Source organism: Hippopotamus amphibius, chromosome 11, assembly GCF_030028045.1.
Source record: "Hippopotamus amphibius kiboko isolate mHipAmp2 chromosome 11, mHipAmp2.hap2, whole genome shotgun sequence".
Lineage (NCBI taxonomy): Eukaryota > Metazoa > Chordata > Mammalia > Artiodactyla > Hippopotamidae > Hippopotamus > Hippopotamus amphibius.
The window spans coordinates 75,792,916-75,820,131 of record NC_080196.1 but is presented as its reverse complement, the minus strand read 5'-3'; the positions used below and the strand labels follow the sequence as shown (position 1 = coordinate 75,820,131).

The 27,216-nt window shown below is 38.7% G+C and overlaps 1 protein-coding gene across 3 annotated transcripts in view; it reads left to right on the top strand.

Annotated features, from left to right (window-relative positions):
- Nucleotides 1-27,216, top strand: part of GREB1L (GREB1 like retinoic acid receptor coactivator) — a 130,417-nt gene that overhangs the window by 70,089 nt on the left and 33,112 nt on the right. For all 3 annotated transcript variants that reach the window (XM_057699871.1, XM_057699870.1, XM_057699869.1), the window contains 3 exons: nt 2,033-2,230; nt 21,717-21,897; nt 23,629-23,821. In XM_057699871.1, coding sequence (XP_057555854.1) covers nt 2,033-2,230; nt 21,717-21,897; nt 23,629-23,821 — 572 coding nt within the window. The remainder of the gene's footprint in view (nt 1-2,032; nt 2,231-21,716; nt 21,898-23,628; nt 23,822-27,216) is intronic.

The window sequence follows — 27,216 nt, the reverse complement described above, 5'->3', positions numbered from 1 at the left end:
CTAGACCACAGTCTGTATAGGGCCCTGGCTTTCTGCTCCCTGCAATTACCCTCCAACATGTAAAACACATAATCTCAGGGTTAACGAGGCCTTCCTGGCAGCTGGAGCCGAAACACTGACATCATCTGCCCTACAACGAGCTTGTGGGATGCCAAGGGGGATGGTGGGATGAGGGGTGAGGAGTTAGATTGCTAGATTGGATTCCTTTAAGTTCACATCCTTCCCCAATTCCCTCTTTGATAGGGATAGTGTAAGAAAGGACAGAACACAGAGCAGGAGCAGGATGGACACGAAGCAGATCCATACGAGTGGATGCTGACAGCCTTTTGGCTTCCACTTGACCGGAAGGCATCCTTTATGCATTGGGATGGCCTCAGCTGGAAAAATAGCATGGCTTGGCACCAGCTCAGGCATAAAAACAAATTCAAAGGTGATAAAAGTCTGACTTCTGGACATTATATGGCAATAAAGTGATCATCCAGATGATCTAAAATGTGTTTTATGAACAAAGTTAGAATTTTAAAATTCTCAGATGCCCACATACAAATCCTTGATTCCCTGTTTAAGACACATTGCTTGGGAGTTCCCTGCTGCTCCAGTGGTTAGGACTTGGTGCTGTCACTACCAGGGCCCTGGGTTCAATCCCTGGTTCCCTGATCGGGGAATTAAGGTCCCACAAGCCGTGCAGCGTGGCCAAAAAAAAAAAAAAAAAAAAGGAAAAAGAAAAGAAACATTGCTTAAAGATATTTTTAGGTTTCCTTCAACTTCAAAATTTGCTAAGTTCAATTCTACAAAGTTATGCCATCCCCTGTGTTACTCCCCATTCATCTAACCTGTGAAATGAAATCACAGCGTAACTATCCAAAGACAGATTTTTATTTTGATTGGTAATCTTTGTGGGCCAAAAACTATTTGGGCTGTTGTTAAAACTTGCAGTTTGGGGCTTTTCTAGTGGGTTGTCTCAGCCAGTAGGGAGACCCACCTGTATAAATTTCCACTCACTGTCAGGGTTCCATGGTGGCTGGGGTCCCGTGACTACCGCCTTTGCCTGGGCTGCTTTGCAGCTTGACTTTAGAAAACATTCATTAGCACAGGTTAATTGGGCCCTTATGTGTTCCAGTCAGACTTCCACATGTGTTCCTGATAAAAAGCAGCCCTTTCAAGAAGCATTAAATGTTTCCTGCTCAGGTGTTTAGCTGACTAAGGCTATCTCTCATTAGGGGTGTGTGTGTGTGTGTGTGCACACGCACGCATGCACGTGTAAGAGAGATTGATCACTAGGTTATAACTTGTAATAAAAAGCTACTGGCATGTTCAGAGTATCTGGGCAATGTTTTTCTCATACGTCACCTATTGAGCGGCCAGCAGGCCGTGTCATGAGTCAGGTCTCTTCAGATAGTACAGGCGTCAGCACTAGAGTTGACCACAGTCGCCCAGACCTGCCAGGTCACAAGCACTGGCAAAGTGGAGTCAAGTGGGAAGAAAGGTGAAGTTAGTGTCATGGGGAGGGGAATTTCAAACCATGTTGCAGCTGACTTGCTGGAGAGGAAATGTTTACTGAAGTGCCGTCCAGAGAAGCTCAAAGGAACTCAGCATGACTGTGGTTATGGCATTGCCTCTGAACTGGGTCTGGGCTCAGGCACCTGACCTGTGGTGATAGACCTAAAGAAGCCAGGAAACTCTTCCCCTTTCCAGATATGAGTCCTGGCTCCAGCTGCAAGAGTGTGGTCTGTCCCCCTCATTTCTAGGCAGGGGAGGGGTGCTTTGTGAGTTCGTGCTTTGTGAGACAATTGATGTTAAAATAATACATTTGTAAAACTACCACATTCACTCTTGAGCACATCCTTTCAGCCAAGTTGTCAAGGAAAGTGGGCAAATCTGTTATAGTCAACAGGGAGTGAGGATAGAACATGAGGATTCTTGGCACCAGAGCATCACTTTACCCCATGTGTATTCTTTGTCCCTGCATGGATTTGTAGCGGCCATCACAGACGTGAATTAATATTGTTCTTATGACTTTTTTAAATTTTAGATTTAGATAATGAACTCTTCCAGATTTATCAACCGCAGCTTACAGTTGCCAGAAAACTCTTGTCCCAGGTGTGTGCTATAGCAGACAGCGGCAGCCAGAGCCTGGACCTCGGCCACTTCAGCAAAGTGGACTTCATCATCATTGTCCCAAGGTCAGAGGTGCTGGTCCAGCAAACTCTTCAACAGATTCGACAATCAGGTAAGACGGAGCTTTCAGAGAGGGCCCTGCCTAGACCCAGCCTTAGATTCCCTCTGCCTCTTTCTTTGGCTTAATCCAAACGTTTTTGGACAATTCCATCCTTAAATATTACTTCATATTTATCTGTAAGTATTCCCTCAGAGTACTCTGACCTTCTCCCTTCTAGGTCAAGGGCAAAATGATGTGCATGTTTGCTTGATTCTGTTAAGTCTGTGATGTCATCAGTAGATTAGAAACCGGCCACTCGTGTGTATGAAGAGAAATGTCCTCAAGGCAAAGATAGCCGTGCATGGGGTGATGGGGTCTGTGCCACCTGAACTCCTTCTGTGGCTCAGTGAGTCATATTCTCTTAGGAGGATTCTCATACATTTCGCACATGAGCAGCAGATTTTCAACCTAGAAACCAGAACACCATCCCTCATGTTAGAATTTCTCCTAATAACCTTAAAAGAATAAGTAGAGAGGGAAAAAAAATGTATTTCCAGAAAATGTAAAAAGGTAGGGAGCAAATATTTTAGAAGTCTGTGGTAAATAACATCCCTCTCAAACATAAAATTTGCTTAGAATTACAAGAAGCAATAAGGAATTTAGAAAATTGAGACTGCTGAAAAATGCCTGCCTTTGTAAACTAGGTTTGAGAAGGAAATTATAAATGTCAAGTTGCTTCTGAGTACCTTAGCTGGGGGAAAACACATACAAACACACACACACACACATACACACACACGTACACGTACACACACACACACAGATTTTAACTGGAGGATAAATCTCTTTGCCACAGTAAAAAATTTTATTTTCAACATATCTGAAAACTGGTAGGAAGCGGAAAGATTCACAAGATCTTGAAATACGGTTTATATGTTCCATGCCTGTCATTCAGTGCTCCTTAAACTTTAGTGTACATGCAGATCACTGGGGATCTTGTTAAAATGCATATTCCCCGTCAGCAGGTCTGGGTGGGCTCCAGATTCTGCATTTTCAACAAGCTCCCAAGGGATAACCGGGCTGCTGGTCAGAGGACCACACGTTGATTAACACAGCTCTACAAGAAATCTTCCGTTATTAGTTCCACGGGCCAGATGAGCTGACTAACAATAGCCTTTTCCCTCTTTATCATCTCTTAGTGGCTGTGACTGAGTCATGTAAAGTCTTTCCTTGCCTTCTCAAGACCCAAGTGCCTGGTTAACAGCGCAATCTTCGTTTTAGCCTCTAAAATTTTGAATGACAAGTTACAAAGTGGCCTGTTGGAAATACTGACTTATAGGTGAATTAGCCAGAGACTGTCAGATGCCTTCTCTCACAGCTCTCCCAGAGACCGGAGTGAGTAGTAGGCATCTTCAGCTACTGGCCATTCTGCATTTTCTTTCTGCCCCCTCCCCTCCATTGAAGGAAATGGAGGGGCTTTCATCACACCAGGCATTAACCAGATTTTTGCTGCTGCTGCTTGTGGTTTTTCCACTTCCTTGCCGTGGAGGGAGCACCTTCTTTTATAGGTTTTCTGCTTATACCAAATGGCATTTGTGGCCTTTCTGCATTTGTGATCTGATATCCCAACCCAGTCAAGGCATCTTAGCACCTGTTTCAAGAGGTGAAATCATCCATGGTCAGCAGTTGTGCTCTCCCCAGAGCCTTTTCCTCAAATTACCTCTTGATGACCTGTACTTTCACCTTTCTTAATCAATGCAAGATCCTAAATAAAACCCTGCATTTTTGACAGAGAAACTCTATTGGTACCTTCCTTGTCCCTGCTCTATGCCCTCGGATTTTTCCAAAGTGAGTATTTTGAGATTATCATTCCTCAGAAAGGTACCGAAATTTGACTAGTTACATAAGCTTAGAATCCAAGAAAATCAGTGTTATAGACAGTCAGAAAATTGAAGGCAAAGCATATTTTAAAAATTATTCACATCTGGCCTTGGCATACATACTGAAAATTTTTGCTGCAAAAAGTCACTTCTATATGTTTTAAAATAACTGTATTCATTTTTATTATAGAAAAAGTTATGGTTTTATTTTGAAAAATAAAGTAGGAAATTTTAAACACTTATAATCCCACCACTGAAGAATAATCACTGTTAAAGTGTCTTAATACCTAGTGTTCCAGGCTCTCTTCTCTGCCTGTGTCTGATATTATAGTGGGCACATTTTTCCATGTCATTAATCATTCTTAATGAATGTATATGATATTCCATATCATTTTTCCATGTCATTAATCATTCTTAATGAATGTATATGATATTCCATATCATAACAACACCAAAATTTATTTGCTTTTTATTTGAATACCTTCATATTCTTAGAACACATAACAGTTGATAGAACCTGAAGGACCAGAAGCATGTTAAGGTGTAAAGAGATTGTCCAGAGCAGAGATTCTCCACTAAAACAACTCTTGAAAGTCATTGCTATGAAAATATAAAGGAGTCTCAAGAAGTCCTCTGACTTGGTTTCCTCATATTTTGCCATGTGAATCAAGGAGAGCATCATTTGCCTAAGGTCCAGAGAGCAGTGCTTTGGGGACAAAGACCATTTTCTCATCTCTGTGTGTGATGCCTCATTTCTGCTTCTCTTGAACCTGGCACCAGTAGAGACTCAACTACGGTTCGAAGGGAGACCTGGGGCTGGAGGGAGGAAGGGGAGGGGATGGACAGAGGGAGAACCAGTGTCCAAGTGCTTTGCTCTCTGGTTCCATTTGCCTTTCCCTAAAGGAAGCATTTCAGCGGCCAGCCTGCCAAAAAGAGCACCAGGCAGGAAGAAGCAGCCAGGCCATGCAGAAAGGCCACATCATTGGCAGCCCTTGTGTGGCTGAAAGAAAAAGGTGAAAATAGAAACCATCGTGTTGTTGAAGACTCAGGACTAAGGCGAAGCATTTGATACCTCAACTCACTTTCTAATTAAGGAAGGGAAGCAGGGAGGAAAAGAAAACAAAAGAAAATGTTACAGAAAGAATTGGAAGGTAAAAAAAAGAAATGAAATGGGTTAAACGTTTCTACGTTTGCGCCAAATGGACTTGCAACTGCTGCAGTGATCATTAGAAAAGCAGCATAATGAATTTTTAGACCATAGGAAATACTTTTGTTTTAGTGTCATTTTTTTTTTTTACAAATTGATGTTTAGCATAATTCTTCTAATTCAGGAAGCCCTAAATGCTATAAATTAGAATACTATGATATCAAAATGCATTCAAAATGCAAGCCACTTTCAACTCAAGGTTTGTAGGATGAAAACAGGAAGGATTACTGACTGTCCATATTTTCCTCCTCCCTGCTTTTTTAAATGGTGCTCCAGGGACTTCCCTCGTGGTGCAATGGTTAAGAATCCACCTGCCAATGCAGGGAACATGGGTTCAATACCTGGTCCGGGAAGATCCCACATGCCACAGAGCAATGAAACCCATGCACCACAACTACGGAGCCTGCACACTAGACCCCGTGAGCCACAAGTATTGAGCCTGCATGCCACAGCTACTGAAGCCTGCCATCCTGGAGCCTGTGCTCCACAACAAGAGAAGCCATCGCAGTGAGAAGCCCGCACACCACAACGAAGAGCAGCCCCCGCTCACCACAACTAGAGAAAGCCCAAGTGCAGCAACAAAGACCCAATGCAGCCAATAAGTAAATTTATTTAAAAAAAAAAATGGTGCTTCAGCAAATGGGAGCAGATCTGGGAGGTCCAGTCAAGGAAGTTTTATGCTCAGAGGAATGACATAAATTTGACACCTCAGTACATGCCTGATCATAGAAGAACCATAGAGACAGTCTGATCTGCTGATACATAGATAGGTCATTCTCTCCGAAAGGACATGAGGAAGTTTTAAGGTGGTGGTAGAGATTCAGAGGGGAGGTGAAGAGAGAGAAGGCAATTTCACTGTATTTTTTTTTTCACTTTCTAAAATATGCTTTCTTGGTCTCATCAACCTTATGCCTTAAAAGGCAATGAGAAAGGCAGCAGGGAATGGGATCCCAGGGAGGAAAGTACAAGGAAACCACCCTGTCCTGAGGAGGAGTGGGGAAACACCAGAGAGTCCTCTGTACAAATATAACTGAACAAGTACCTAAGTTAGCATCTGTGAAGTCAATTGCCGGCTAAGCAGTAGCTGTCCAGTGTCCACTCCTAGTTTATAGACAATGTTGGCACCCGGCTCACAGTCGTCACCTCCCATCCAGGTGGACAACCCCGCCAAATCTTAGCCTCTCTACCTTAAGCTCTCATCCACAAACACCTTCACCTCTACTCCTCCTCAGTCACTGCTCCCTAGTCATATCCCAGACCCTGCTGGATCCTGGAATTGTAAATTCTGACATCCCCAGCGTCAGACCACAGACTCCTTTGCAACATGCCCTGTGGGGGAAAAAATCAACCTTTCCGATTGTTCCCTCATGAATTCTTTCTGGTTCTTTAGTTGGCTCTCTTTCCTGCTCTCCACAGTAACTGGCTATTGCAGACTCCATTTCACTCACACTTCTGACCTCATCCGTCTCTTAGCAAATGACCAGGCTGCTTGCTTCTCCCCTCCCCTGCCCCCAAAAGAAGAAAACTTCACATAAATGCTTCCTTTCAAATCTGGAAACCTAACTGAATACACACCCGTCTTTCCCCCTTCCTTCCCAATCAATGAAGAGCTGCCCTCCTCTGTGTAAGCCTGCTTCTCTCACCTTGCTATGGACACCATGCTCACCTCACTCTCATGGACTTCACACTATTAATTCTCTCTTCTCTCATTGCCACCTTCCATTTCCTCCCCTCCTGGAGCTCATTCCATCAGTTTTAACCTGCCCCACTCTCTCAGAGACAAAACCAGCCTCTGTTATTCCTACCTAACCCTCCAGTTCATCCTCCTCGACTTAAATGACGAACTTACTGATGTTGTCTTTTGTCACCTCCGTTTCCTCATCTCCCAGTCACTCAGCACCCTGCAAACTGGCCTCCACTCCCCACTCCCACCCTCTTAGGACTCTCACCAATGTCACCAATGACGTTTTCTGTCCTTATCTGAACTCTTGATGGCGCAGGTGACCTCCATTCCTTCCTTTAAGCACTGCAGTTCCTTTGGCTTCCAAGACACATCCTTTCCCAGCCTTCCTTCTACAAGTCATGCTACTCTGCACACTGTGGTGGTCCAGCCCTTTCTAGCTGCATAGTGCCTGTGTGTTTGTTGATGATCTTTCTCTTCAGCTAGAAAGCAGATATTCAGGGTACATATCTGTCTTGTCTGTGGTACAGGAGACACAATAATTATGTGTTGAACTGAAGTTTTGTAACATTCTGTTGAATTTTAAGTTAAAATCTATTTTAAGAGGAAGACATAGGGACTTTCCTGGTGATCCAGTGGTTAGGACTTGGTGCTTTCACTGCCATGTCCTGGGTTCAATCCCTGGTTGGGGAACTAAGATCCCACAAGCCATGCAGCACAGCCTAAATAAATAAATAAATAAAGGAAGGAAGACATAGAAGTAATTAATATTTAAGATGTAGCAGTCATCTGGCAAAAAACAACTTTAGTCATTAAAACCATGTTTTGCAAATCTACTTTGGCCAAGAGTAGATCCCTTAGATGGGTACGTATCAGCTGTATCTGTCAGTGACACAGGGCTCTGAAGTGTTCAGAATGCTGTTCTTGTGCAGATCTAGTGCGGTCTCCCTCCTTGACCCAAACAAACAGTATAGTCATATACACTCACACAGACAAGTCTCACCACCCAAATTAGAGAGTTCTCTCCCTCTGGGAGGACAGAAGGGAGCCAGCTGGGCCACCAGAAGACAGTGGGACCACCAATGCAGTGGGCACTGAAGGAATTACCAATTCCCAGGTTATTTAATTTAATTTTTTTTTGGCTGCATTGGTTTCTTGTTTGTTTGTTTTGCTTTTTACGAAACCCATTCTTTTTTATTTACTTATTTATTTAGTTATTTAGCTACGTTGGGTCTTCGTTGCTGTCACGTGGGCTTTCTCTAGTTGTGGCAAGTGGGGTCTACTCTTCGTTGCAGTGCGCAGGCTTCTCATTGCGGTGGCTCCTCTTGTTGCGGAGCATGGGCTGTAGGCGTGAGAGCTTCAGTAGTTGCAGCACATGGGCTCAGTAGTTGTGGCACATGGGCTTAGTTGCTCCATGGCACGTGGGGTCTTCCTGGACCAGGGATCAAACCCATGTCCCCTGCATTGGCAGGTGGACTCTTAACCACTGCACCACCAGGGAAGTCCCTCAATTCCCAGGTTATTTATTTGCTGAAAAGAGATAGCCAGGGTGAAGGAATGTCCATTATTATAATACTTAAAAATTCAGCATGCTCTAATGATTTAATAGTTTCTTGATATTCATTTCCTTTTTTAAAAAAAAACAATAGCAATTTATTATTTATAGTCTACTTTTTTATATTAGAGATCTGAAGAGATATCAGTAAAAGCAGATACAACAAATCCATACCAAAACTTCAGAGAAATTAATCCAATCCCAAGGGAAGATGAACAGCTAAAATTGAGAGTAGTTTTATTTTTCTTTAGGATGTCTTCTTGATGGGAAGAGCAAAAACTAAAAAATTAGAAATTAAAAATTTGGAAATAAATTTCCTTATTAAAAAAACACCGAGGGATAATAACATTCAAGCCAGACCACATTGTTGTCCCCAAATAAACAGGCAGTCCCATGGGGCATTGAGATGAGCACTGGGTCATTTTTACTGATACGTGGACATTGTAGATTTCCCTGATCATTATCCGTTTTACCTGATACTCAGGCTGATTAGCTCCTTCTAGTGATGCGTTCTGGTCACTCATTCAGTCTTTCTACTTCTATGGCTTTGACCCTGGTGCTGTGTTCTTGGTTTTATTCCCCTTCAAGACCCTTAGATGGTCAAAAAATTGTTGTTTCACCTTTAAGGTTTTTCAGGAGTGGCCTTGGAGGACAGGATGTTGTTTTTCTCTAATTCCATAGAGGGGAATTCAGGCTAGTGCTTAAACACATCTGGCTCCATAGCCTTCAGCAAAGCCAAAGGGGGCACAAGTAGCTACAGTCTAGCTGCTTGAAGTCATTGGCCGTCCAAGAAGATTACTCTCCAGGGGCCTTTCGAGTTGGTTATTTCTATGGAAGATGTCCACAACTGGGGCACCACCTATCGCAGCTCCCAACATTCAGATTAATCAGCTTTGGAGAACACTGTGATTCCCAACCACCACTGGCTCTGTTCTGGGACTCAATGAGTTGCAAAATGGCATAAAAGAAGAAGAGTTACTGATGCCTCCTAAGTTCCCACTCGTGTTAAAAAAGTAAGATTTATTATTTAGGTAGACATGGCCCTGAATCTCTTGGTGCTACCATCAGTATCCCAGGTGGACCCTGCTGATGTCCATTTTTTATTGTGGAGTTAGAAAAATGTGAGATTTGCTCATGACTTATTACAACATAAACTTTTATTTAATCCTATACAACTGTGATAAATAATCAAGAATATAGAAAGTCACTTTTCTCAGACCAGCCATTTCTCAGCACTTCTGACCACTTTCAGATTCCACATCTCTGAGTATATTTTTGAAAAACAAAACAAAACGTGAGGGTAAAGCCAGAAATTCATGAAAAAGTTATTCTATATGGGGTGGAAGAGATACGGATGGAATGAGTATAACTTTTAATATAGTTTTGACTTTTGATCCTTATAATTGAGTTACATAGTCAAAAAATTAAATTAAAACAATGAGAAAAAACTTAATATTAAATGCAAACAGAAATATATGAACCTAACTGCATATCAAATTGATAACATAACCACACACCAAAAAGAATTAATTCAAGGATTTTTTTAAACAGTTTTCTTATTGAACATTCTCAAGGTGCTACATGATATCCTAAAGGCAAAAAGAATTGCAAATGAGTCTTGAATTTTAATCAGTATGTTTTTGGAAGTGATAGACAATCAGAAGCTGTTCTGTGTGTATCATAGAAAATGGATAAATATTTTAATGTTGAAAACCAGTGTTCTTACATGAAAGAAGGGAGAAATATTCCTTTTAGATTTAAATTGGAGATAGAAGTATATACTTATAACTTGAAAAATATTGAATGTCTCTTAGCTCTGGCCACTGAAAGGTTTTAAAAACGGTGATATTTTAGTATCAAATGTGTGTATGCAGTTTAGCATCTAGAGCTTAGCTTATAAATACCATTCCTCATTGTACCAGCTCTGAGGTGGGAACAGTCTGGGATCTTGGCTTTCAGACGGTGAGAAAGTACTCAAAGATCAGTGGAGCCTGCTTGAAGGAGATTTTGCTGTCCAAACTTGGTAATTTGGGTATCAAAAAGAATGATGACAATGGATTGTAACCTATTGGATTTTTGTAAAGCCCATGAGTCCACGGTAATGCTATGAATAAATAAATAAATAAATAAATAAAGGCAGGAGCAGTGAGGGGTGGGGCGAAAGCTATCCTTTGTAAAAGAGTACCAGCTAATCAACATAAGAAAATGACAGAATTAGGAAATCCCTGTTTTGCACTACCAATGTAATTATTGATTCTGGCAATTGTCATCAATGGATACTGAAACCATTGGGTAAAATGTATTCAGGAACAAATATTCACAGTCTCAAAGTGTCAGCCCACATATTAGAGATTACAGAGAGGAAAAGGTGTCTTTATAATGGAGAGATCTGGCAGTAGACAGTACCATATCCATGCAATCAAACTTTGCCATCTCCCACTATGGAACAGATTGACATTATGAACAAGGGTAAGTACATGATGTCCTCTATGAAGTATAATTGCCAAAAATGTTTAACCTGAATCTAATCACAAGGACACTCTCAGAAAAATCCAGATTATGTGACATTCTGCAAAACAACTAGCCTGCATTTTTTTTAACTGATTAATTTATTTACTTATTGGCTGCATTGGGTCTTCATTGCTGCATGTGGGCTTTCTCTAGCTGCAGAGAGTGGGGCCTACTCTTCATTGCGGTGCGTGAGCTTCTCATTGCAGTGGCTTCTCTTGTTGTGGAGCATGGGCTCTAGGCACAGGGGCTTCAGTTGTTGTGGCATGTGGGCTCAATAGTTGTGGCTCATGGGCTCTAGAACGCAGGCTCAGTAGTTGTGGTGCACAGGCTTTGTTGCTGTGCGGCATGTGGGATCTTCCCGGGCAAGGGATTGAACTTGTGTCCCCTGCATTGGCAGGTGGATTCTTAACCACTGCGCCATCAGGGAAGTCCAAGCCTACATTTTTTAAAGTATTGATGAAAAGACCAAAACAAAACAAAAACAAAAGCAAAACCAGGGGAGCTATTTTAATTATACAGAATAAAGAGACATGACAACCAAGTGCAATGTTTAATTCTTGATTGGATCTTAGACCTGAAAATAAAAAATAAAAACACACAGCTTAGTAAAACTCATATATACTACTATATATAAAATAGATAACTCATTAGGACCTACTGTATAGCACAGGGAACTCTACTCAATACTCTGTAATGACCTACGTGGGAAAAGAATCTAAAAAAGAGTGTATATATGTATATATATAATTAATTCACTTTGCTGTACAGCAGAAACTAACACAACATTGTAAATCAGCTATACTCCAATAAAAATTAATTTAAAAAAGACAAATGTAGGCTGTGCACTAGAGATATTATATCAATGTTAGTTCAATTCCTTGGATGTAATAATGGTATTTTAGTTCTGTAGGAGCATCCCTTTGCTCTTAAGAAATATACATCGAGGTATATAGGGGTGAATATTATGTTACTTCTAATAACAGCAATGAATAAAAAGTAATAAAGAGAAACAGCTAATGTAGCAAAATATTAACAATTGGTGAAACTAATTAAAAGGTATGCAGGTATTTATTGCACTAGTCTTTCAACTTTTGTAAGTATTCAAAGTGGAAAGTGACAGGAAAATAGTCACTGTACATTGTTGTTATATCCATCAAATAGAATTTAGTGTAGTTATTAATATCCTTAAAAAGTTTCTCAACCATGGATATATATTTGCCTTCCCTCTTTAAGAAATTTTAAATATTGAATAGGTGAAATTTATAGATTTTATAAGAGATATTAAAAATCACAATATAGTGAACACCCATGTACCCATCAAAATAATTTACGCTGAAGACTCTTGTTCCCCTCCCTGATGCTAACATTCATATTCTTTCAAAGGTAACTATTACGCTGAATTTTGTGTTTATTATTCCCTGGTTTTATTTATAGTTTTGCCATAGTGCATAACTCCTAAACAACACATTGTTTAATCTCATATACTTTAAACCTTTTTGTAAGTGCACTTGTCTGTAATTTACTTTTTATACTCAACATTACGTTCCTGAGATTAATCCTGCTGTTGTGTGTAGCTATAATTCACTAATTTTACTGCATTTTAGTATTCTATTATATGAATATAACAACATTTAAAAAAATCATTTCTACTACTGATGGGCATTCAGTTTGTTTCTAGTTTTTTACTGTTTCAAACAGTGCTGGTACACATGTACAAGAATTTCTCTGGGAGTAGAATTGTGGGGGCATAGGTTATGTACACTTTCAACCTTACTAAATAATGCTAATTTTTTTCCAAGATGGTTGATTATATTTACATTCCCACCAGCAATGTATGTGTTTCTGTTGCAAATATTTGATGTGGTCATGTTTCTTTTAAGTTTTTTTAATTTTTAAATAATTTTATACCTACAGAAAAGTCACAGAAACAGTACAAAAGATCCAAATATGACATTTAAAAATAATTCCATTAATAATAGCATCCAAAGGAATAAAATATTTAGGAATATAATTGATGAAAGAAGTGTAAAACAAAGTCTGAAAACTGGAAAACATTGTTGAAAGAAATTTTAAAAACCTAAATAAATGGAAAGATATTCTACATTCATGAATTGGAAGACATTAATATTTTTAAGATGGCAATATTCCCCAAATTGATCTACAGATTCTATGCATTCCCTATCAAAAGCCCAACTGACTTCTTTGCATAAATTAACAAGCTGATCCTAAAATTCATGTGGAAATTCAAGAGGCCCAGAGTACCCAAAACAGTATTTAAAAAGAAGAACAAAGTTGGAAGACTCTCACTGCCCCATTTTAAAACAGTACAAAGCTACAGTATTTAGACATTGTGGTACTGGCATAAAGACAGACATATAAATCAATGAGGTAGAATTGAGGGAGTCCAGAAATAAACCCTCCTATTTATGGTCAACTAAATTTTCACCAGGTTGCCAAGACCATTCAATGGGGAAAGTAATCTTTTTGACGTAAGGTGCTGGAGCAACTGGGTATCCACATGCAAAAGAATGAAGTTGGACCTTTACCTCACAAACAAAAAGTAACTTAAGATGGATCAAAGACCTAAATGTAAGACCTAAAACAATAAAATTCTTAGAAGAAAACACAGGTGTAAATCTTCGTGAGGATCAAGCAATGATTTCTTAGATACAAGTCCAAGAGCACCACCACCACCACCACAAATAGCAAAAAAAACTGGACACCATCAAAATTAAAAACATCTGTGCTTCAAAGGACACAATCAAGAAAATGAAAAGAGAACCCACAGAATAGGAGAAATTATTTGCTAATCATATGTCTGATAAGGGACTTATATCTATTATATTTACAGACCTATTATAACCCAATCATAAAAAGACAAATAGCCTAATTAAGATATGGGTAAAGGATCTGAATGGGCATATATCCAAAGAAGATATACAGATGACCAATGAGCACATGAAAAGATGCTCAATACCATTAGGCAGCTGGAGAAATAAAAATGGAAACCACAATGCATACTACTTCATACCCAGGAAGATTGCTATAAGCAAAAAGAGAGACAATAACAAGTAACATGTAGAGAAACCGGAAGCTCATACACTGCTGGTGGGAATGTAAATGGCTTAGCTACTTTAGAAAACAGTCTAGCAGTTCCTCAAATGGTTAAACAAAGAGTTACCATATGATCCAGCCATTCCACTTACACAAATGAAATGAGAGAGAAGTGAAAATATAGGTCCACACAAAAAACCTGTACACAAAAGTTTATAGCAGCATTATTCATAATAACCAAAGAGTAGAAACAGTTCAAATGTCTATCATGTCCATAATGAATGGATATATAAAATGTGGTAATCTATACAGTGGAATATTATTCAGCAATGAAAAGAAATGAAGTATTGATGAATGCTAAAACATGGATGAAACTTGAAAACAGCATTCCAAATGAAAGAAGCCAGTCACAGAAGAGCAGATATTGTTATGATTCCATTTATATTAAATGTCCAGAACAAGCAAACCTATAGAGAAAGAAAATATATTGGTGACTGTCTAGGGCTGGGGGACTGAGGAGGGAATTGAGGGTTGATGGTTAAAGGGTCTGGGGGTTCATGAAAATGTTCTGAAATTGCTTATAGTGATTATTGTACAACTCTGTGAATTTACTAAAAGCTATTGAATTGCACATTATATGGGTGAAATGTATGTAGGCTATATCTTAATAAGGCTGTTAAAAAATAGGTAGTTCACATAAAACCTTCACCAGCTTTTCTTAAAGTTGAGAACTTATATAACCATAGTACAATGATTAAAACAGAAAATCAATTCTGGAACAAAACTATTAACCAACTAAAGACCTCACTAGTTTTCCCTTAATGTCATTTTTCGTTCCAGGATCCAATCTAGGATTAAACATTGCATTCAGTTGTTGTGTCTTCTTAGTCTCCTGCAATCTGGGACATTCTTCACTTTTACCTTGTTTTTCATGACCTTAACAGTTTTATAAAATACTGGTCAGTAGTTTTGTCTAAGGTCTCTCAATTTGGGAATGTCTGATATTTTCTCACAATTAGATTGAGGTTATGTGTTTTGGCAAGAGGACCACAAAAGTGATGCTGTGTCCCTCTCAGTGCATGGTATCAGGGAGTACATGATGTTTATATGTCTTATTATTGGTGATATTAACCTTGATCACTCGATTAAGGTGGTGTCTGCCAGGTTTCTCCATTGTAAAACTGCTATTTTCCTCTTTGTAGTTGATAAAAATCTTGGGGGAAATACTTTGAGGCTGAGCTTAATATCCTGTTTCGCCTTAAACCTTCAACCAGTAATTTTAGCATCCATCAGTGGATCTAACCTGCAACTTATTGTGGTATTTGCACGACAGTGATTTTGCATTTCCATCATTTTTCCTACACTTATTAGTAGGAATTTATCATTTGAATCCTTCTGTAAGAAAGAGCTATTCCTCCTTCTTTGTTTATTTATATCAGCCTGGATTCACGAACTCTTCTTTTATTCTGTGGGCATTTCCAACACCATCATTATTTATTTTGTTGTTCAAATTTTCCAGCTTTGGCCATTAAGAGCTCCTTTGGGTAGGCTCTTGTATTCTTTATTTTTTTTAAGACTATTTTTAAGTTCACAGAAAAATTGAAGGTAAGGTACAGAGATTTCATGCCCCCACACATGCATCACATCCCATTATCAACATTCCCTACCAGAGTGGTCCATTTGTTATGACTGATGAATCTGCATTGCTTGTGTTAACATGTCACCATCCCTTTTCACATACTTCCTTATTTTCTGGAACCACAAGACATTCTGGAATTATTTTTAATTTCCCTGCCTCAAACTTTGAATTAACCCCTTCTCCAAGGAACTCTGATTCCTTTATTGAAGAATATTATTTAGAAACCAAAATCTGAATGTTAAGTGTATTTAATGTTACTGGTGTGTCATTGCTTTTAGGCTCACTCAGCAGACAAAGGTAGGAAATATATGTATGTATATTAACCCAAGTGTATATATGCACATGCATCTCTATCTCTATCTCTATATACTGATATCTCCAATTCCATATGAACACTACATGTTTCCTTTTAGTCCGTCCTGTTTTTTTATTTGTAACTTCTTTCTCTGCTGGGGAGAAATCTGATTCTCATTATCTACAATGTACACATTCAGTTCTTTCATTTTTTTCTAGATGTTACACAATTGCTAGCCCACACCCCTGTGAGAAACAGATTGTCAGCTAAAGTGTTTCCCTACAATTCTTTTTGTCTTAAGTCTTATGGTATCCAGCCAAAACACTGATTTGTTTTACTGAGGTTTGCTCTTTTCATGGTCACCCCCTTCAGTATGGTTATGTTAGGTTTCATTGTTACCATTTGGATTGGATGTTGTCTGCCTCTCCTCCCATCTGACCCCCCAAGCTCCACTCCATTCTTTTCTTTTTTTTAATATTTATTTATTTGGCTGCTCTGGGTCTTAGTTGCGGCATGCAGGATCTTTGTTGCAGGATGCAGGATCTAGTTCCCTGACCAGGGATGGAACCCAGGCCCCCTGCATTGAGAGCACAGAGTCTTAACTGCTGGAGCACCAGGGAAGTCCCATGACTCCATTCTTGATTAACTTTGTTCTGTGGTTCTAAGAGCCAAAGCTATACAAAATGGTATATTCAGAGGAGCATCTCTCCCTCCTCATACCTACCCATTCCCATTTTTCCTTCTTTACACCCTTTTCCCACCCCCCCTCCACCCCCACTAGTAACCAGTCTCTTTAGTTTCTGGTTTATCCTTCTTAAATTCATTTTGCAGAAATGAGATACATAAGTATTTTCTTTCATTCACTTCTTTCTTACAATTATCTCGTTTTTTAATTTTGTTATTAATGTGGTATGATTCCATTTTATTATGGTTTTTATTTGCATTTCCCTTATTATTAATGAGGTTGAACATCTTTTCAGATGTTTATTGGCCATTTGGGTTTCTTCTAGGAAATGCCTGCTGAAGTTTTTTGGTTTGGTTTTGTTTTTTGCCAACTTTCTCTTGGATTTGTAGGAGTAACTTATGTATTCTGAATACTAATCCTTTTAGTAATACTAGTTACAGATTTGGAAGGCTCATCTTTTACTTTATAACATCTTTGATGACTAGACCTTCTTAGGTTTAATTTATCTGTCCTTTGGCCTTTTGTGTTTAAGAAATCCTCTATGAGATCACACAGTTATTCTCCTTTATTATCTTCTAAAAGTTTTAGAGTTTTGTCTTTTACATTTAGGGTTTTTTCTTTTTCCATATTTTATTTATTTATTTACTTGGCTGCATTGGGTCTTAGTTGTGGCACATGGAATCTGTCAGTGAGGTGTGAGGGCTTCTCACTAGTTGTGGTGTGAGGGCTCCAGAGTGTGCGGTCTCAGTAGTTGTGGTGAACGGGCTTAGTTGCCCTGTGACATGTGGGATCTTAGTTCCCTGACCAGGGATTGAACCCACATCCCCTGCATTGGAATGTGGATTCTTAACCACTGGACTACCAGGGAAGTCCCTACATTTTTTAATCCATCTGAATTTTTTTTTTTTTTTTTTGCATATCAGGTAAGGTAAGATCCAATATAATTTCTTGGTTCTTCAGTGCTGATTATTGAAGAGCCCATCCTTTACCACTAATCTGCATTGCAAGCTTTATCATAAATCACGGTTTTATATGCATGGGGGTGCGTTTCCAGAGCTTGCTCCATGCCAAAACCACTGTCTTGTTAATACAGCTGCATAATTCTTAGCCTCTGGTAAGGCAGATCTCTCCCACCTTTTCTACTTCAGGGCTGTCTTGACTGTCCTTGGTTCTTTGCTCTGCCATATACATTTTTAAAACAATTTAAAATTTTAACTATATGTTTATGATATAGTTCTACTTAAGTCTTCTTTAATGTCATTAATAGTTTTGTCATTTTCTCCATAAAATCTTATACACCTTTTATAAGATTTATTCCTAGATAATATTTTTTGATGTCATTGTAAATAGTTTTTTAAAAACATACTTCCTGTTTGCTGTTGGTATATAGAAATACAACTAATTTTTAAAAATGGACTTTGAATCCATCAACTTAACTAAATTCTTATTAATTTAATTGATTTCCTATGGATTATTGTGTTTTCTACCAAGACATATTATTAGTAAATAGTAATAGTTTTGTTTCTTTCTTTTTTTAAGTAATCGGTGGTTCCATTTATTTCTAAATATTGTAAACGCATATAATAAGAAATTTTTATTGAGTTGAAATAAAACATTTGTAATGATGCCATTAACACCTCTTGAAAGAGACCCTCTGAAGGAAGAGACCATATCCATTTTTATTTTACATTTACTAAAGAGAAGCTGTGAAGGGAGAAAGGAATTAAAATGGAATATTAAATTGTATTCTGTTTACATTTTAATATACACTATGTAAGACCACCAGCTTCTATGGAAGGATGAATACTGTATCATTAGACTGGTTGTGGATAGTTTTGTTTCTTGCAGTTATAGGTGAAAACAGTCAGGATATACAGTGATAAAATGTGAGCTAGTTAGCAGAGTATCCATTTAAAAAAAAACTAGGAAGGAATGCACAAAAATGTTCACAGTGGCTTATTTTGAGTTAAAGAATCATGGATAATTTTTTCTTTTTTAATATATCTCTATACTTTCCAGTTTTCCCAAGATGAGTATCTATCACTTTCATAACCAGGAAAGAAACAAAATTTAAAACTAAAAGCAAGTCTAAAACAAAATGTAAAGGTAAGGATGATCTACTAAAAATGCCCAGTTAGAAATAAAGCAATCAAGTACCTCTGATGTGCCTCCTCCCCTCCCAAATACACCACAGAGACGGCTGGCTGCATAGACTAAAATACCATGTTATGTCTAAGAGCAGGACCTCTAAGATTCATGGAACTTTGTCTTTCCATTAAGGGCATGTATGGACTTGACCTGTCAAAGGCATACAATTGGTCTTCATTTCGTTTGTTTTGAAATGTGATCAACTCAGTTAAATAAGATATATTTTTCCTCTTTGTGAATTATTTATGGTCTTATCATATTAAGAGACTCTTTCCTGCACTGTTGGTGGGAATGTAAGTTGGTACAGCCACTATGGAAAACAATTTGGAGGTTCCTTAAAAAACTACAAATAGAACTACCATATGATCCAGTAATCCCACTACTAGGCATATACCCAAAGAAAACCATAATCCCAAAAGAAACATGTACCATAATGTTTATTGCAGCACTATTTACAATAGCCAGGACATGGAAGCAACCTAAATGCCCATCAACAAACGAATGGATAAAGAAGATATGGCATATATATACAATGGAATATTACTCAGCTATAAAAAGGGATGAGATGGAGCTATATGTCATGAGGTGGATAGACCTACAGTCTGTCATACAGAGTGAAGTAAGTCAGAAAGAGAAAGACAAATATTGTATGCTAACTCACATATACGGAATCTAAAAATGGCACTGATGAACTCAGTGACAAGAACAAGGACGCAGGTGCAGAGAATGGACTGGAGAACTCGAGGTTTGGGAGGGGGCGGGGGGTGAAGGGGAAGCTGAGACGAAGCGAGAGAGTAGCACAGACATATATATACTACCAACTGTAAAATAGCCAGTGGGAAGTTGTTGTATAACAAAGGGAGTTCAACTCGAGGATGGAAGATGCCTTAGAGGACTGGGGTGGGGAGGGTGGGGGGGACTCGAGGGAGGGTAGGGGGGGAGTCAAGAGAGGGAGGGAATATGGGGATATGTGTATAAAAACAGATGATTGAACTTGGTGTACCCCCAAAAAAATAATAAATAAATAAATAAAATTAAAAAAAAAAAAAGAGACTCTTAACTTGCACTGCTTATTTCCTAAGGATAAACTTAGGAAATATAGACTAATTTTCAACTGGTTCTACTCTCCCCATTTTACAGATAAGGAAGCAGAAACCCCCAGAGATTAAATAGGTCCTCTTGCTGTGCTTCTGCTCACCTCCTCTACCCCAAAGGACTTGTCTTTCATCGTGATACTTGTCAAAAATATCCATCTTCTCCATCATGGGCTCCATGAGATTAAGATCTTTGTTTGTCCTGCCCTCTTGTTCCCCAGGCTGAACATAGTACCTGACATAGGACCTGATGTATGATGGATGTTCAGTAAATCTCTGTCGAATGTTGAATAAATTTTATAAGCAATCCATGTTCCAAAAAATCAGGCCACTTGCCAAATTGAATGTTTGATTAATTGTTTTTGGAAATATTCATAACATTCACAGCATTTGACTACATGTGGGTGGAAATTAAAAACAATCTCTGAGTAAAGGCTCCTAATGAAAAAAGTTTGAAAGCAAAATTACCTTTCTGTTTATCTCTTCTGGTATAATGAATTTTTCATATGGTAAAACATTTTTCCTATTTTCTTTTATACCATTTAGAGCTATTAGTATTGTGGCATCTAGATGCTAATTGCATGTAGTTGTTAATTGAGCTGGTTTTATATGAAAAGAAAAACTAGATAAACAAAACTAAGTCAACGTAATTCATAAAAGTCTCTTCACTTAACTTGTTTATCTTTTTTAATTTAAATTGTTTTTCCACACAGTTGAGGCTGGAGGATGTGGCTGATATTGGATGTTAAATAGATATCCTTGGAGGACCATACCTAACCCCCAAATGTGACATATCTAACCCTAATCAGTCTTCTGGTTCCTTCTGCTTAAAGGGTCATGGGCTTGAGCCACAAGGCTCTCCTCTCAGAGGGCTGAGGGGTGTTGTGCACCCTTGTTTGAGGGCAGTGTTTTTTCCCAGCTTTATTGAGCTATAATTAACATATTGTGTAAGTTTAAGGTATACAATGATGTTTTAATGCATGTAGATATTGTGAAATGTTCACCACAATAAGATTAGTTAACACATCTTTCACCTCACATAATTACCACTTTGTCTCTTCATTTTAAAGCAGGATTTGGTGTTTTAATTATCCAGCAACGTGCCTAGAACTATTTTAGATGTTTGTATGTAGAAATAATTTTGTATAGACAGAGATAATGATACAGTACTGAAGTTTTACAGTTTTTAACATTTTGAGGATATAATTATCTTGAGTAATTCAGTTCACTCTATTAATTTGGTACATAATATTTATTGAGGGCTTCCCATACTCTAGATACTGTGCAATATTGTCACTGTATAAAATGAATAAAATACTACCTGAAAAAGCTCACAATCTAGTGGTGGTATCTTTAGACATCAAATTTTATTTTTCTTTTTTCTTGTATATGTTTTGTTGCTAAATTTGGGGTAAGGAAGACTTATATGATTATATCAGTTTGGCTAAGAGCTGTAGTACAAAGCTTCATTTTTTCCAAGTGGCCTACAGTAGCTGTTAGCAGAGCACTTCACCCATAAATAGAGTTTAATTAGACTGAGGTCTCATACATTCAAGCTTCTCCTTAATGTATCCCGTCAGTCCCTGTTGTCATTTGCATGAGGTATGGGAGGTGGGGTGTGGCGTTCTAAAGAAGAGGAAATCTGATATTTCCTCCTCAAAACTGTGATGGGGAATATGGAAAAGGAAAGTTATCTGCTCCGTAAATCTCTGTATATGGTTAGTACCCACTATATCAGTTGACACTGAACTTAAGTTTATCTCATAGATATGTTTGTAAAAAAGATAAACTCTTTTTTCTTCTTGGCAGGTGTCCTTGTAGACTTGGGTCTGGAGGAAAATGGGACAGCCTATCAGAGAGCAGAGAAATATGTTGTTCGTCTAGACAATGAGATTCAAACCAAGTTTGAAGTTTTTATGAGAAGGGTGAAACAGAACCCATACACACTGTTTGTGCTAGTTCATGACAACTCCCATGTGGAACTAACGAGGTGATTGCTTCAGAGTGAGCAAATACAGTATTTCTTCTACAGCAGTAATGGTTGTATACTAAATTATTTAAAAGGTGGAGATTTGAAAGCCCAGGGATCGTACCAGTTGGCATCTTCTCATGGTTAACTTATTCCCACCCTTTCCTTGCTCTCTCAACTTTTCTTACCACTTTAATGCTGGTTTTGTTTAATTATACTGTGGGTGGATTTACAAATTTCTGTTTAAATCTGGTCTTAAGAGAACTGTGGAACTCAACTGCTTTAGGGAAAGTGTGGCAACAAGGAGGTTGCGGTGGGTGGGCTCCCAGAAGGGCCATGAGCTTTCACGCCCACACCTCTCCTCCTCCTGGTTCTTCTCCTTTTCTCCTTTTCCTTGTCCTCTCTTCCTTCCTCTCCTGCTATTTCTCCTCTTCCTTGCCTTTCTCTCTTCCCTCTTACCTTTAACAGCAGTAGAAATGCCACTTCAATTATCTGAGAGCAAATCCAAAACCTTCTGCAATTTACCGGTTTAAACAAGAGACCATCCTGTCTCTTTATGGGCTTATTAGTGAAACAACAGTATGTGTGGTGTGATGGGGTCAGATCAGATCAGAGTATCTTGCAGGGGGACCTTTGTTCCTGTGGATTGAAAAAAACAAGTAGTATTTTTTAAGGGCAAATAGTTGTCAAATATTAGATATTGTGGTTTGTCCTCACCAGATAGAGGGAGTTAAATTTCAGGCATCATCAAGCATGCATAGATTTTCTTTCCTCAGGACACACTGAGGTTAGGCATCTGGAATATTTTTGATCTGTGGTAAAAATGTCAGAATTGCAAAAGCACTTGTTCAGAAGCCAGAATGTGTTTGGTATTCCATAATCTGAAGTCCAGAGCTATATGTAGGTGTAAGTGAGATCTGGCATCTTGTTAGATTTGCAAGGAAGGAAGGAAAGATAAAAGAAATTTTGTCCACATCCTGTTCAGTTACTGCTCGTGTTCTATGAGCAGAAATAGCTCACTGACCTTACATACCTCATATTTGAAAGTTTGGGGTAATAGCTCTGAGGATTACACATTGGATCTCTCTGCATTTAATTCTCATGGGCTTTGAGATTACTTTTTGAATATATATTTTTTCAATATGTATATGGGGGGGTGTTGGGGAGAGAGGGTGAGAGAGGGGTAGTTTTGAGGCTACATGGAAACCTGACACATCCACCCTGAACAGAACTGAAAATGACTTAGAGATATGAAAGTGTTGGTCATGGGGAGGAGGCGGGAGGAGCCCTCCCCATGGTCTAGCAGCCTCAAGGGAGGAAGGAGAGTGCATTACCGCAGCAGGGATTCCTTGTAGCTCTGGGGCCTCTCTGGGGGTACAGGTGATTGCACAGTTATAAGCATCATATTTTGATGGGGAGCTCCCTCATTCAGGTGGGCTTTCAAACCGAACTGATCCACCTCAGCTATGAATTTGGATATCCTTGGCTTGGATAACTGAGTTTACACTTTGAGGTGGATCAGGATCCACAAACTGGAAAAGGAAAAAAAAATCCCTGAAATCTGTCTGAAAGGGGTAAGAAGGCAGCTCATTCTTGCTCTTCCAAATCAAATGTTGGTTGCTTCTACTCCTGCTCCCAGTTAATAAGAGCTAGAAAAATAAGAGCTAAAACATTACCTCCATGTTGATATCTGATTCTGCATCTAGTCAGTTAAATTAGGAGGTTTTAATGTGACTTTCAATATTTCTACAGTGTCATTTCGGGCTCTTTGTCACATGGTGAACCTGGCCATGGATTGGCTGACAGAGTCATTAACTGCAGAGAGGTTCTGGAAGCTTTCAACCTCCTGGTGCTCCAGGTCACCTCCTGCCCATACACTCTGCAGACCCAACAGTCCCGAATCAGCGCCAGCAACGAGGTTCACTGGATACAGCTGGACAGCACAGTGAGTCTCTGTTCTACCCTCTGATACACAGTCATGTTCTTAGTTCCCTGGGGAGCAGAATCTTGTAATAAAATATGGTCATAGCAAAAGAGTTCAATAATCTGACATAATGCTTTCTCTTCTAGAAGTTCCATGTAATTACAAATATTATTCACTAAAAATTAGTGAATAGTGTCCTCTATAAATTTGATTCAGTGGTTCTTTTTTAGGTTATCATGCAGATACAAAATTATCCATCCCGTATAGTTTGTCCCCCTAAAATGTGATGTCATCTGACACCATCATCAATATCCTGGATTAGCTTTGTGCCTTTAAATGATTCATTCCAATCTAAAACCTGGAAATTTTATTGTCCTCTTGTTTTAGTCTTATTGAGCTAGATCTATATCTAGATGTTAATCACTCTCATGCTTCCCCAGCAACTGGATTTTTCCTCTTAATTCTCACAGACTTCTAGAGGATGATGGTACTGTTACTCCAAATTACTCAGGGGACTTCCCTGGCGGTCCAGTGGTTAAGACTCCACGCTTCCACTGCAGGGGCTCAGGTTCCATCCCTGGTCAGGGAACTAAGATTCCATGTGCCCCGCGGTGCACCCAAAAAGGAAAAAAAAAAAAAAAAGACTCTAAATGGGAATTCCCTGGTGGTCCAGTGGTTAGGACTCTGCAGACAAAACAAAACAGAAACTCTGAATTACTCAGTAGTATTATTTAATGCATTGAGAATAGCTCAACATTGTACGTATCCAGGTCTTTATATTTTTTGGTCCAGTCCCTACTACTTAAAAGATATTTTCTTTGACCTATAAACTGTATGCTAAATATATTAGCAAAGAAAAAATGAGAGTTTTATTAATAAAAGCAAAGATCAGTCATTAAGCACTAGATCCTTTGTTTAGAAATATTGAACTATGAGATGTTTTAAAATAAACATGTTTAAGGAAAAGAGGCCAGAAATGTCTTACATAAGAATAACTATTTCTTTTTCAACCCAGTGTATCTCACTCTGTTATGAAATAGGTAAGAAGACTTGGAGCTCTTCTCTGAGTATCGGTGTGTCCTTTGCAGTCAGGCAAGCTCAGGTCCCTGACTCACGTGGGCATCACCAGTCCCTTCCTTGTGAGAACTGTCCAGCAGTGTTGACAGTCACAGAGAGGTTGCTTTGAGCTTTTGCTTTGCTGATATCTTCTCCACCTCAGCTCTGTCCATGAATAGGGTGGGCAAATTATGGGTGAGACAAGAGGCTGCCAGAGTTCCTTTGCCTCTGAACAAAACCGTATAGTGTGCCTAGGGGCTACCCCAGGAGTTGTCCTGACACGGAGGGAATGGGATTGCTGACAGAACTGATGAAAGGAAACATTGTTTTTAATCCAACAGATAGTGCTCCTATTAAATGTTAAGTTTACTATATTGTTGGGGGGAAAATGAGAACTATCCTAATTTAGCTTTTGGTTTAGTCTCTTCCAGAGAGAATCACTACAGTGATAGGAGAACAGGCTCATAGCTTCTGCCCTTTGTCTTCTCCTGATGTGAAATAATAAACAGGCTTAAAATAAATTTTCTTAAAAGTCATTCCTATGATTGTGGTTAATTTTTTTACATATAATAATGGTATTGTTGATTATATTTTTTAAAAGGATTCTAACCTTAGCGGTCTCTTAGTGAAGTATTTATGCATTAGAGATACAATACCCAGGATCATATTCAAAATAATTGAGGGGTGGGGAGTTATTATATTCTAATGAAGGTTTTAAAAAAAATCATCCCTATGGCATTGAGATCAACATGGAGAAAAGGTAAAAACGTTGAATCTAATTTACAACAACAACCTTACACATTTAGGTGCGAAGCTCTAGTGAATAGCCTCCTGTCCTCAAGGAGGACTGATAGGGAAAAGCAAAGAGCATAAACTCAAAACATATTAGTGAGCACTTGTGGACTTGTGGTAGATCCTTCCAAGAACACACAGAGTGTTTAAGGAGAAAACAAAGTACGTATAAAAGTCAGTATTATTCCAAAGTAGAATAAGACAGAGAGAAAACAGGTTGGTGGTTGTCAGAGGCGGGGGCTGGAGAGTGTATAAAATGGGTGAAGGTGGTCAAAAGGTATAAACTTCCAGTCATAAAACAGACAAGTCCTGGGAAAGTAATGTACAGCAAGGTGACACTGCATGGTATATTTGAAAGCTGCTAAGAAAGTGTATCTTAAAAGTTCTCACCATAAGAAAAAAGGAATTATAACCATGTGTGGTGATGGATGGATGTTAACTAAACTTATTGTGGTGATCATTTCACAACATATGCAAATAGCTAATCATTACGTTGTACACCTGAAACTAATATGTCAATTATATCTCAATTTTTTTAAAAAAGAGAAAAAATCAAGTTGTATACCTTAAATATATACAATTTTTATTTGTCAAAACAAAAAATATATAACAAAATAAAAACAAAGTAGAATAAGACACTTACAAAAAACCAAAGTGCTCTGTGGATTGAAAGGAGGGGGATGTCCCTCCCATTTGAGAGCATCAGAAACAGTGACATGGAGGACAGAGCACTCAGGATGGGCCTTGAAGGTGAGGAAGGACAGAGCAGACAGACAGGGGAGCAGCACTCCTGGCAGCAGACAGCTCAGGCAGGGCCACGGAAGGAGGAGGCATCGCATTTTTTTACTGGGATGAAAAGAAACCTGGAAATATAGATATGGAATCTTTGAGACCAGGCTGGGAAAGCTTACAGGTATTACACAGGTGTGAACAATTTTTTAGCAAAGGCATAGTATTATTAGAAATAGCAGAATATACATATTTCTTTTTTTGTATATATATTCACAATGTTAATGTACAGCTCAATGCATTTTCACAAACTGAACACACCCATGGGACCAGCACCCAGGTGAAGAACTAGAACACTAGCACCACCCCAGAAGCCAGGCACTCTCTCACCAGAGGGGAGCACTCATCTGTCTTGGTTTGCCACATTTGAACATTGTATAAATGGAATCACGCACTAGGCACTCTCTTATATCTGGCTTCTTTTGCTCAACATTGTTTGTGAGATTCTTCTATATTTTGCATGAGTCATAAAACATTAATTCTTTTTGCTGTATATAGATTACACTGGATGACTCACCACAATTCATTTATTCACCCTAGTCTCATTTCAAATAGTGCTGCTTAAAGCATTCTAGCTTGTGCCTTTTAGTAGACATATGTAAGCATTTTCGTTGGGTATATATCTGGCAGTGAAATTGCTGAGTTCTGAGTTCAGCTTTAGTAGATACTACTAAGAGGCTACATTTTAAGGCAATTTATTAACCATAGAGGCCAAGTCAAAGTGATTAGAAAGGGGGAGGTGAGTCATCTGGCTGTTTTTTATAATTCAGGTTAGAATG